A 13,558-nucleotide genomic window follows, 5' to 3' on the forward strand; every position below is an offset into this window, starting at 1 on the left:
TACATAGGACAAGAAAAACAAGGAATTATAAATCTCCAAAATGTAATAAGTGCCACACAAGTGCCATACACAATCATGTTCATACAAGTTCCATCATGTATGAACAAGGAATTACAAACTCCATCATATTCATCTAGCTCCTTTCTTATAGAAAAACTTCTAATAAGTACCACACAAGTGCCACACACCTGAAAAGTTCACCAACCAAAAAACACTAGCTTAAATTCAAATCAAATCAATAATGTTTCAAAGTACAACCCTACTTCTCAAAATTTTTAAAAATTCACAGAGTGCTTTTTATGTTCCAAACTCTAGTGAGGATGCTCTATGGGTGGTTCCAACTCAATCAGGTTAGTATGAAACTTTATAGGAATTTCACAAGTTGCTACTACAATAGGGTGCCACAATAAAAAGCCTAGAAAGTGCAATCACTTAGTAAATTCATATAAAAATTATCATATAACTAAAAGTTTATAGTGAACTACTAGGGTTTTTAACTTCATACTACAATTAAAACAAGAATGTACAAATTTATTAATTTTTACATAATTTTTGCCCAAAAAGCTTATTTCAAAAATCATACAATTATATCTATTGAACCAAATGACCTGAAACTTCACAGGGAACAACTAGGCTCATAAACCAAACTAATCAAATTGGTTCCAAGTGAAAAGTAATTGTGGTTTGTTATGATCACACAACATTTTCTACCACATATATCCATCTAAACAAAACAAGACAAATTTGCATACAAAGTATTAAGAGAAAAAGTACAAAGTATGGTACCCATTTTGTTATGTTTCAATTTCAACAAATTAAACCAAACAAATGAATTAAATAAGAAAGATCATATAGTCAAGTGCTAGTTGTAGATAATAGTTCCATAAAATAATACGAAAGTACCATCATCAGTGTTTTCCTTGAAACGTTGACAAAAGAAATACGATATTGCCTGCTGTCTCCAAATACCTCACTCGTTTATCAAAAACCAATAATCGAATGCTCCTCCTATAGTACTCGTTTAAAGAAATTGCTGAACAAAGTCCAATTGCCAAAACTAAAAAATTCCAAATTCCAATAAATGGTTTTTGCAGAAGTTGCTTAGAGAACATATATACATAGACACACGGATTAAAGCATTCTATGAGAGACATATACCCAATGGAAATTCCTTGTTGTGGATATGCAAATATGGGTATGGCTGCATAAGAAAAGAGAATAAAGAAATTAGAGATGCAACTAACAATAGAAAGTAGAACTCAATAAGAAACACAAATATCCCCCTTATGGTCAATTTCTTAATAGAAAGTAGAACTCAATAAGCAACTACAATCTCAATATATGGATCCTTTTATTTTTGTTCCTTAATAAATCTATAGATAACAAACAAATAGATGCAGAAAATTTTGCTTATTTCTTCAATACTGCATATGAAATTCATGAGTTCTAAAATTAGTTCCAAGTGAAAAGCAATTGCGATTTGGGAGTTATATACACTTAGAATGTTGAAAACCCTTTTTTTAACAGATCTTGGAAACTCATTAAGGGTTACATTCTAAAGTTCATAAGCCACTCGCCTCAATTCCACAACCACATGCATCCATCTAAACAAAACAAGACAAATTTGCATACCTCTATAAAGCAAGTTATGTTAGTGGCTAAAAATTTTTTGGTTATGACAACAGAGCTCCTAAGCAATCTTAGCTGCTCCTCAACTCCATTGAGCTTGCCATTCCCTCTTATCCGAAGCTCCTGACAGAAATCAATGACAACAATATTCCCAAAAATTAAAAGAAATTAAAATTAGAGGGGAGAACGCCCTTACCGATAGTGAATCCCGGCAAGGCAGCGCTATTTTCCGGTGACAAGGACTCAGTGATGCAACCCCTAACAGCAGCAACGACGGTGACTCCACGAACGGTGACTGGGCGCAGCAGGGCGAATAGCACCTGATGGGTTGGAACCGAATTCCTAACACCAAAACTCACCGGCAAGTGTACCGGGTCGCATCAAGTAGTAATAACTCACGTGAGTGAGGTCAATCCCACAAGGATTGAAGGATTGAGCAATTTTAGTTAGGTGGTTGATTTAGTCAAGCGAACAAGAGTTGATTTGAGTAATTTGTATCTAACAGAAGCTAAATTGCATAAAATTTAAAGGGAGAGGGATAATTGACAAGAATTTAAAGTGCAGAAAAATTAAAAGAGCTGAACCTTAACGTGTAAGTAATGTAAATTGCAGAAATTTAGATTGCAAGAAATATAAATGACTAAAGCTTAAAGTGCAAGAAATGTAAATTGCTTGAATTATAAAAGGAATTGGAAATTGGGATTGCAGAAATTAGACAAGAGAAAGTAAAATGGCATTAAACAGAGAAGCGGAATATGAATTAAAATTGCAACAGATCAAATCAGAAGAGAACAATTGCTTGAAAATTTGAACAGCAAGCAAAATGTAACATCAATTGCAATGGTTCAAAAGAAATCACAGATCTCAGGGTTAGAAGAGACTAGAGAACAAGTCTAGATCTCAATCCTTCCTTGATCCAACTAAGAACACAATTGCAAACAAAATGAAAGATGGAAATCAGTAATGAAACTTGAATTATGCAAGAAAAGGAAACAAAGAGATCTCAAGGGTGAGGTTGAGACAGAATTTCCTCAACTCTTCACTATCAGAAAACCCAGAGAGGAAGAGGACTCAATTCTCCTCCCAATTCTCCAAAATCCAAAATCAAAGTTACAAATGAAAATTCTAAAAGAGGTAAAAAGTTTAAAGTAAAAGTTCCGGTCCCTTCTAAATCAAACTAACTTCTATTTATACACTTCCTTCTATTGATCATTAAGTCTTGAATTTGGGCCTTGGCCTTGATGGAATTGAATTGAAGATAGCCTCAGTTGATTGCTCTTGGACTTGAGAAGAAATCCATTTGCAATTTGGACTTTGGAGCATTCACATTTGAGTCAATGTTTGAGGCAAACGTTGACTCAAACGTTTGCGTGTTAGCATTATGCAGAACGCTGCTTTTTCTGTCACTCACGTTTGAGTTCACGTTTGAGGTCAAATGTGAGCCCAAACGTGCTCCCTCCAAGGCAATTTATGCAGCCAACGTTAGTCCTCCTGGGTGTGTTATTGTGCTAATGTTTGACCTCAAGTTTGAGGCAAACGTTGGCACAAACGTTGCTTCCTCCAGGGTTAATTTTTTGAGCCAACGTTTGACCTCAAGTTTGAGGCAAACGTTGGTGCAAATGTTGCTTCCTCCAGGGTTAATTTTTGAGCCAACATTTGACCTCAAGTTTGAGGCAAACGTTGGCGCAAACGTTGGCTTCTCCAGGGTTCTTTTTTGAGCCAATGTTTGACCTCAAGTTTGAGGCAAACGTTGGCGCAAACGTTGGCTTCTCCAGGGTGGCTTTGCTGCCTTCATTTCCATTGCTGCCATCCCCTTTCTTCAACCTTCCTCCAAGCCTTTTGGTCACCTATCATCAATCAACAAAATGCATCAAAGCTATGCTAAAATCATGAGGCTTCTTCTCATCCTTGACATATAAGCAATTATAGCACAAAACCTCATGAAAATGCATCAATATACTCATGGTCGATTGAATCCAAATACACATGAATTTCTACCCAAATGGCTTACTTGTAACTCAAGAAAGTGTATAAAACCTATTAAAAACAAAGGAAAAAGGCTAGTAAAACTAGGCTAAGATGCTTTGGCATCACAACACCAAACTTAAATCTTGCTTGTCCCCAAGCAAGCATCAAACATAAGAGAGAATGACATGAAACAGAGAAGTGTGCATATCCTTATTGAGCATATAGTTGAATTTAGTCCATGGGATTTTTACCCAGACAATGGTGGTTCATTTATTATTTGTTGTTACATAAGAGATGTTTCCTCAAAGATTCACTAAGTTTGCTACTATAAGGCTTTACTTTTGCTTGTTCCCTTGCTAACTTTTCCTTCTTTGTTTTGCTCAGAGAGCTTATTGTTCTTTGAAGGCTTGGTGGCAAATGTTGCAGCAGCCTTCGGCTTAATTTTGCTCAACATTCCTTCACCACAGACACATGGCTCACCCTTTTCTTCCTAGGATCATTGATGCCCAACATCTCTTTGGATAACTAAGTGTTTTGTAGCTAGGTTGCTCTTTATTGTGGGCTTTCAGTTGGCAATCCCAAATCAGTTGATCTAAGTGGCCAAGTTTTGAAATACTCCTCAGAACTTACTTGTCCAAGAATATCCTAGTACAAAAACACCACAGGCATGTGTCCTAGGGTCCAAGCTATTGGTGCCTAGCCTTATCATTTGTTTTCTTTACCACTCTTGGCTTTTTCTCTTTCTTTTTCTTTTTTTTTTATTTCATTCTCAAGGGTTTGTTTTTAATGATACAAGCATTTATAATAGCAAACTAGTTCCTTCTCCAAAGAACATATCATTATGCAGCATTTATTTTATGAGCCAAACATTAAATCAACAAAATACCACCACTAACTTTCATTCTCACTTTTGCAACATTGGATATTTACTTCCTAGTTCAAACATTTCTCTTTTATTGAATTAAAAAGGAACAGGGGACAAAGCATGCATTTAATCAAGTGAAAGTGATTAAACACAAGAACACACTTAGGCTAGCCTATTTGTTGCAACGTTAAACAGACAGGATGCAAAAACTAATAAAGTAAAATGACTATCAACTAAACAAGCATGCCCTTTCTTTATTGAATGTGATAAGCAAAGAGCAATTCCACCTTTCATTTATCTTTCTTTTTCTTCTCACTTGCTTGTTTACTGGTTTCTCCCTTGCTTTTGCCTGTTAGCTTTTGCCAGAATCCAGCTTTCTTCATTGTCTCTTTTACTCTGTCTTCAGATTGTCTCCAAATGTTGGCCATTTTCCTGTATAAGTCTCAAAAGTTGCTTGCTTCTCAAGCCGTTAAGGCAGCTGGTTAGTATGCAGAGCTTATTTATGGGCTTTTGAACATACTTTGGTGTGTGAACACCAAACTTAGTCCCTTGCCACTTCTTTTCTGATGTAACAAGTTAACTAATTATGAACTCTCTTAGCCTTGCTAAAGATTATGGAACTAAAAACTAGAAAACAGCAGATTGGTTGACTAGTTTATCTAATTACTTGAAGCTAGCAGTATGCATAAGGTGAAAATGTGTTGTATGATGTGGTTTTTGGTGGAACACCAAACTTAGAATTCTTCATTCTCCCTTAGATTGTTTTGGTGTGCAACACCAAACTTTGCTTCTTGCAATATAGATAAAGCTAATTAACATTTTTATTAAAATAGCTATTAAAAGAAAACTACCTCAGGTTGGGTTGCCTCCCAACAAGCGCTTCTTTATTGTCACTAGCTTGACATTGGCCCCTCATTAGGGTGGTTGATGACTGTAGTGTCTCAGTTTGTCTTCCCTCACTGTGATCTTCTTTTTAGTGCCTTGATGCTCAATTTCAGCATGCTCTAGTGAGAGTATTTTGCTAACAGTGTAGTAGTCATCAGCTTGTTGGCTTGCCCCCAATTGTTGGTAGACTAACTGTACTTTATCCCCTTTTTGGAATCCTTCAGTTGGGATCTTTTTGTTCTTCCACCCCTTTTTAACCCTTTTCTTGCCTTTCTTCTTTCTGTGTGTGGATCCTTCCCCCTTTTTGGCAATGGGTTGTATCTTAGGACTTTCCTTCTCAGTAACTAATACTTCAACTTCTTTTTGCTTCCCTACATCACTCTGCACAGTGTCATTCTCTTTTTGCCCTGCTGTGTTGTTTGTTTCTTGCTCTAAAGGTAATTAATGATTGTCTTGTTTATTTTCTTCTTCCATTGCAAATCTCCTTTATCAGTCTCAATGTAGTTTATTTTTTCATCAATGTGTTGTGTTTCTGGGAAGACATTCAAGGTGATGCTTTCATCATGCATTCGGAGGGTCAGCTCTCCTTGCTCCACATCTATAATGGCCCTGGCTGTGGCCAAGAATGGTCTTCCAAGTATAATGGAATCACCTTCATCGTCATCTGAGTCTAAGACCACAAAGTCTGCAGGGAATATAAATTTGTCCACCTTAACTAGAAGGTTTTCAATCACACCCCTGGGACAGATCACTGACTTATCCACCAGTTCCAGAGACATTTGTATTGGCTTCACTTCCTCTATACAAAGCTTTTTCACCAAAAAAGAGGGTATTAGGTTGATACTTGCCCCTAAATCACACATTGCCTTGTTAATGATCAATCTTCCAATGGTACAAGGCAGAAAGAAACTTCCAGGGTCTTCAAGTTTGGGTGGAAGTCCTTTTTAAATTAATGCCCTGCATTCTTCAATGAGCAGTACAGTTTCTTTCTCGTGCCAACTTCTCTTCTTATTGATGAGATCTTTCAAGAATTTTACATATAGAGGCATCTGCTCTAGTGCCTTAGCCAGTGGAATGTTTATCTCCAATTTCTTGAAGACTTCAAGAAATTTAGGGAAGTATTGATCCTTAGTCTCCTTGTTGAGCCTTTGGGGATATGGCAATGGAGGTGTGAAGTTTACTCCCTGCCTGTGATCCTTGGTTGGTTCTTCCTTTTCTTGGGCCTGCTTGCTTGTTGTCACATCCTTGTTGCTGGCTTCCTCTTTCTCTGTTGGCTCTTTGGCGCTGTCCATAGCTTTCTTGGTTGCTTCTTTGTTGTCTACCAATGTCTTTCCACTCCATAGCTGTATAGCTTTGCACTCCTCTTTTGGATTAGGAATAGTGTCACTTGGTAATGAGCTTGATGGTCTCTCAATAGCAATTTGCTTGGAAAGTTGTCCAATCGGCCTCTCCATATTCTTCATGGAAGCTTCTTGATTTTTAGTTGTCATCTCTTGGTGCTTCATCATTTTCTCCATTAAGAGCTCCAAGTTGGTGATCCTCTGAGAGTCTTGTGAGATTGGTTGGTTGTGGGGTGTTGAGGGTTGATGGTAAGTGTTTTGGTTGGTGGTTTGATTATTGGATGGATGATGGTTAGAGTTGGGGTAATTATTTTATGGTTTTCTGTATGTATTTTGGTTATTATTCTGCTGGTTGTTGTGGTTTGTATTTTTCCAACTGTTTTGGGTTGAATTCCTCTGCCATGGCTGTTGAGTTTGAGTGTGATTGTCTCCCCATTTAAGGTTCGGATGATTCTTCCAGGATGGGTTATAAGTGTCACCATAAACCTCATTGTGTCCAGATCCTTGATTGTGCATGTAATTCACTTGTTCTTGCTGTTGATCTTCACAAGCTTCTTCACCTTGCCCCCATGTGGTTGATGGCTGACTTGTATTTACTACTGCAACTTGGAGGCTATCAATCCTCTTGGCCATTTGTTCAAATTGTTGCTGAATCTGCTGCTGCATCATTTTGTTTTGAGCTAGGATTGAGTCCACTCCTTCCAATTCCATCACTCCTTTCTTTTGTGATGGTTGGCGTTGCCTTTAGTGAGGAAAGAAATATTGGTTATTAGCCACCATATCAATGAGATTTTGGGCCTCCTCTGCATTTTTCATGAGTTGCAAAGAGCCTCCAGCTGAGTGATCCAGAGCTTCTTGAGCTTTCAATGTCAAGCTTTCATAAAAATTCTGCAATATGTCCCATTCATTGAACATTTTAGGAGGGCACTTCCTGATTAGAGCCTTGTATCTCTCCCATGCCTCATAGATGGGTTCAGTATCCATCTGTGTGAATGTTTGTACTTCAGTCTTCAATCTAATAATCCTCTGAGGTGGGTAAAATTTGGCAAAGAACTTGCTCACTAGATCTTCCCAATTGTTAATGCTATCTCTTGGAAAGGATTCCAACCATTGAGTAGCTTTGTCTCTAAGGGAAAATGGAAATAACAGCAGCTTGTAAATATCTGGATGTACACCATTGGTTTTGACAGTATCACAAATTCTCAGAAAGGTGGATAAGTGTTGGTTTGGGTCTTCAAGTGGTCCTCCTCCATAGGAGCAGTTGTTTTGAACCAAGGTGATGAGCTGTGGCTTCAGTTCAAAATTGTTTGCATTAACATTTGGGGTAAGAATGCTACTCCTGCCATGTCTAGGATTTGCAAATGTGTAGGAAGCCAAAACTCTTCTCTGTGGTGGATTGTTGTTGTTGTTGGCTGCTCCTGCTGGTGGATTTATTGGGTTTGTTGAGTGTTCCTCCATATCTTGGAACTCTTCTTCTGAATCCTCTTCTCCAACAATGCCTTTCCCTCTTTCTGCTCTTCTTAATCTCCTGAGGGTTCTTTCGTCTTATTCACAAAAAGTGGGTATAGCTCCCCTTGTTCCTGACATACAACTAAAACAAAGAAAATCACACAAAATCAGAAAAACAGTAACACTTCAATCCATTGCTAGAGTGAAGTTTTGGTTAGCTTAGGCAAAAATTCAAATAGTTAATGTGTTAGTCAAAAATAAAGAAAAATTGCTTAATCTATATCACCACCTCACTTTATCATTGTCAATCTAATCAATCCCCAGCAACGGCACCAAAAAATTGATGGGTTGGAACTGAATTCCTAACACCAAAACTCACCGGCAAGTGTACCGGATCGGATCAAGTAGTAATAACTCACGTAAGTGAGGTCGATCCCACAGGGATTGAAGGATTGAGCAATTTTAGTTAGGTGGTTGATTTAGTTAAGTGAACAAGAGTTGATTTGAGTAATTTGTATCTAACAAAAGCTAAATTGCATGAAATTTAAAGGGAGAGGGATAATTGAAAAGAATTTAAAGTGCAGAAAAATTAAAAGAGCTAAATCTTAACGTGTAAGTAATGTAAATTGTAGAAACTTAGATTGCAAGAAATGTAAATGACTGAAGCTTAAAGTGAAAGAAATGTAAATTGCTTGAATTATAAAAGAAATTGGGAATTGGGATTGCAGAAATTAGACAAGAGAAAGTAAAATGGCATTAAACAGAGAAGTAGAATATGAATTAAAATTGCAACAGATCAAATCAGAAGAGAACAATTGCTTGAAAATTTGAACAGCAAGAAAAATGTAACATCAATTGCAATGGTTCAAAAGAAATCACAGATCTCAGGGTTAGCAGAGACTAGAGAACAAGTCTAGATCTCAATCCTTCCTTGATCCAACTAAGAACACAATTGCAAACAAAATAAAAGATGGAAATCAGTAAAGAAACTTGAATTATGCAAGAAAAGAAAACAAAGAGATCTCAAGGGTGAGGTTGAGACATAATTTCCTCAACTCTTTACTATCAAGACTCAAGCAGGCTTTGCAAAAAAGAAAACAGAAAACCCAAAGAGAAAGAGGACTCAATTCTCCTCCCAATTCTCCAAAATCCAAAATCAAAGTTACAAATGAAAATTCTAAAAGAGGTAAAAAGTTCAAAGTAAAAGTTCCGGTCCCTTCTAAATCAAATTAACTTTTATTTATACACTTCCTTCTATTGATCATTAAGCCTTGAATTTGGGCCTTGGCCATGATGGAATTAGATTGAAGATAGCCTCAGTTGATTGCTCTTGGACTTGAGAAGAAATCTGTTTGCAATTTGGACTTTGGAGAATTCACGTTTGAGTCAACGTTTGAGGCAAACGTTGACTCAAACGTTTGCATGTTAGCATTATGCAGAAATTGAGTTGACGTTTGAGGTCAAACGTGAGCTCAAACATGCTCCCTCCAAGGCAATTTTTGCAGCCAACGTTTGACCTCACGTTTGAGGCAAACGTTGGCGCAAACGTTAGTCCTGCTGGGTGTGTTATTGTGCCACCGTTTGACCTCAAGTTTGAGGCAAACGTTGCTTCCTCTAGGGTTAATTTTTTGAGCCAACGTTTGACCTCAAGTTTGAGGCAAACGTTGGCGCAAATGTTGGCTTCTGCAGGGTTCTTTTTTGAGCCAACGTTTGACCTCAAGTTTGAGGCAAACGTTGGCGCAAACGTTGGCTTCTCCAGGGTGGCTTTGCTGCCTTTATTTCCATTGCTGCCATCCCCTTTCTTCAACCTTCCTCCAAGCCTTTTGGTCACCTATCATCAATCAACAAATGCATTAAAGCTATGCTAAAATTATGAGGCTTCTTCTCATCCTTCATATATAAGCAATTATAGCACAAAACCTCATGAAAATGCATCAATTTACTCATGGTCGATTGAATCCAAATACACATAAATTTCTACCCAAATGGCTTACTTGTAACTCAAAATAGTGTATAAAACCTATTAAAAACAAAGGGAAAAGGCTAGTAAAACTAGGCTAAGATGCCTTGGCATCAGCGCCTCCTCTTTTTTCCTCCCTTTTCCAATCTTCACACGTCTGTCTCTCCTGTGTGTCCTCAGCGTCGTCCGTGATGGGAGATGCAACAGCGATGGAAGCTGGCAACGACCCGTTCGCGATGAAGATGATGACGGTTGCGGCTTCCCTCGGCGACAGCAAAACGCAAACTGACAGTGGCGATGGAGGCACAGCGGCGCTCCTTCCTCGTGGAGCTCTTCCTCTCGCTCAACGTCTCCTCCTTCCTGACGGTGACACGACGGCGCGGCGGCAGTGATGCCCGCCAGCGCCGTCCTCCCTCTTCCCCCTCTCTTTCTCTTGCTCTCTGATTCCAGCTTCCCCTTTTCTTTTCCTTTCTTTACCTCTCGGTTCTTCCCTTTTTCTTGTTGTGTGTGTGTTTGTGTGTTGTGTGTGTGCATTTGGGGAAAGGGGGTGTGGCAGCTGGAAGGGTTTAGGGTTAAGGTGAGTGAGTGAATAAGTGGTGTGGATAGGGTTAGGATAAAATTAGAGTTAAAATTTTTAATTTGAGAAATTTTTGGATAAATTAAAATTTGGTAATTTTGATTAAATAATTAATTTTATCACTTTGATTTAATTACTTTTTGATAAATAATTTTTTGAAAATAAAATTATGAATAACTATAATAAATCATAAAGAATTTATTATTTATTTTTTAACAATTAGAGATTTTACAGACTTAATAATGAGTGTTGGGTTACGACGGATTTAGAATTTTAGTAGAGAGAATGAAAAAAATCAGAACTCTATATTTTGTTTTTAAGGAAGTTTTTTAAAATTTATTTAAATGTAAAAATATGTTAAATTTTAGAGTGGTAATAAAATAAAAAATCATATTTATTATAAATTTATTTTAAATAAGAGAAGGAAGGTGACCACCAATGAGTTATAACTCAAATAGTATAGTCTTCTCATACTCATCTAAGAGATTGCGCGTTCGAATCTTTCTATCTTTGGTAAAAAAAAAAAGAGAGAGAGAAGGAGGGTGACCCAACGAGCGGTAAAATGAAGAGTGAAAGTGAGGATTACAATTAGTAAAAATTATATTTTAAAAATATAAAATAATATATACCATTTTTAAAAATTAATAATTTAATCTTGAATTTTTTATAAAAGAATAATTAATTAATACAAATAATATTTTAAAAAATTAAATTTTTAAAACAAAATAAAATTATCTTAAATATTTAAATATTTTAAAATAAATTTTTTTAGTTACGAAAATTCTTGTATTTTTAATAAAAAATAAGGGTAATATAGTAATTACAAATTAATTTTAATTTAATAATAATTATATAAAGATATTATTTTAAAAAATTAATTTTAATTGCAAATTATTTTTAAATAAATATCCTAATTTTAAGAATTAGAGTAATTAAATTAACTATTCTTGAAATACTATTTTATTATTAATTTATAATTATTTTTAAATAAACACTAATTAAGATAAAATTGGAGATAATCAAGTTAATTTTTTTATTCATAAAATTTAAAGTATTAAATTTAAAAATCTCAAATATTTAAATTAAATTATATAAAATTTTTATATTTTTTTCAATTACTAAAACTTTAAATTATAAAAAAGAAAAAACTCGTTTAATATATAAATCTCTAAAAATTCATTTTGAATAAATATAATAAATCATAAATATCTTATTATTTAATTTTTAAAATAATTTTAAACTCAAAGTATCATTAAATTGACTTAAATATTTTTAGTAAAATAAATTTTTGAATATAAAATCTTAAATAAATATAATAAATTATAAATAATTCATTATGTTAATTTTCAAAAATTTGAAGTCTTACATTTAATATGTTGAAACAAAATTTTTTATTAGTTACAAAAAATCTTTGAATTTTATGACAAATAAATAACTTGTTACAAAAAATATTGTATTTTATGACAAATTAATTTTTTGTTACAAAATATTTACAGCTTTTGAAACAAATATATATTTTGTTACAAAATATTTTAAACTTTTGCAACAATATAATCTTTTGTTACAAAACATTATAATATTTTGCAACAAAACAACAATCCGATACGAAAGCCAACATAATTTGTAACAAAAAAAATCACGTTGTTACAAAATATTCAAACGTTTTGTAACAAATTTTCTTGTTCTTACAAAAAATCATAATTTGTAACAATTTTAAATTTGATACAAATTTTTTGTTACAAATGTTCTATTTTCTTGTAGTGATACTAAGTGCAAGGTGTTGAGAAAGAGAGATTTACGCCCCAAAATTGTAGATCCTCCCCACACTTAAATGTTGCACGGTCCTCCGTGCATGTACTCAATCTGGGGGTGAAGAACTATGAGGCTCTACCTTTAGCTGGTGGGCACTGGGCCTCCGGGTTGCTGTATAAACACAGAAACAACAATTGAGGAAGAAGTCATAGCAGTGTGGTATAATAGAAGACAATGTGTATATATTCTAAAGGCGCGCGGTATAGAACACAACAGATTGACCGAGTAAAAATAGAAACCACATAAGCAAAAGAAATAGCATATGTTCCTCAATTGCAAAGCTTAGGGTGCAAGTAAAGAATAAGCAAAACTTAAGGCACAAGCAACCCTAGGTAACTACAACTAAAGTGAATTGAATGTATAAGATATTGGATATTGAAATTGTGTAAGTGAAAGCGCAAAATTAATAGAAAATGACACAATTAACAATAATCAATCCAATGATGAAATGAGACTACTTATTCATCCTTAGGAATAATGAAATAATCACATGTATAAGGTGCTGTTACAAAAAGTGACAAGTCTTGATAAGAATCAAGTCAAGTCGACTAAAAAAAATACAAAGCATTAGCAAGGAACAAATACCTTGTTATGTGATTTTATTCACTTTAATAACTATGTTGACTAAGTAGTTCAACTCAATTCACTAAAGTAAAAGTGCACAATTCATGATTAAGATGCCAAAAAAGGATATAGTCTAACACATATGGTAGCTACAACATATGAGTCAAACTCACAATTCATTTAGGCAATCGAACAAAGACTTAATACTCAGTGCACATATCCATCACAAATTAAACCAAAGTTTAAGCATGAAGCAACCCCATCAACATCAATTAAATACTTGCAATTTATTTAATTAACAAACAACTAAAGCAAAACTAATATAATTATCAAAATGAAAATGAAATGCAAACAAAACAAAGTAAAACAAGTAGAAAAGAAGGCAAAACCAAGAGAAGGAGGGGTGGAGGGGGTGGAAGAGAAGATTTAGAGAGAAGAAAAGAAAAGAAGTGTAGAGGTGAGAAAACAGGGGCGCGCGTACGCACAGGTAGGTGTGCGTACGCACACTA

At 35.2% G+C, this 13,558-nt stretch overlaps 1 protein-coding gene across 1 annotated transcript; it reads right to left on the reverse strand.

The window, feature by feature from the left end:
* Positions 1–908: 908 nt before the first annotated feature.
* LOC148567742 (uncharacterized) lies at positions 909–10,630 on the reverse strand. The gene is made up of 3 exons (XM_088484607.1): positions 10,217–10,630; positions 1,826–1,949; positions 909–1,201 (listed from the first exon to the last, which is right to left on the reverse strand). Exons 1-3 carry the CDS (start codon positions 10,628–10,630, stop codon positions 909–911), a joined length of 831 nt encoding a protein of 276 aa, XP_088340733.1.
* Positions 10,631–13,558: the final 2,928 nt, after the last annotated feature.

The sequence above is a fragment of the Arachis ipaensis genome, chromosome B4, assembly GCF_059453495.1.
Source record: "Arachis ipaensis isolate K30076 ecotype BB chromosome B4, ASM5945349v1, whole genome shotgun sequence".
NCBI classification, from domain to species: Eukaryota; Viridiplantae; Streptophyta; class Magnoliopsida; order Fabales; family Fabaceae; genus Arachis; species Arachis ipaensis.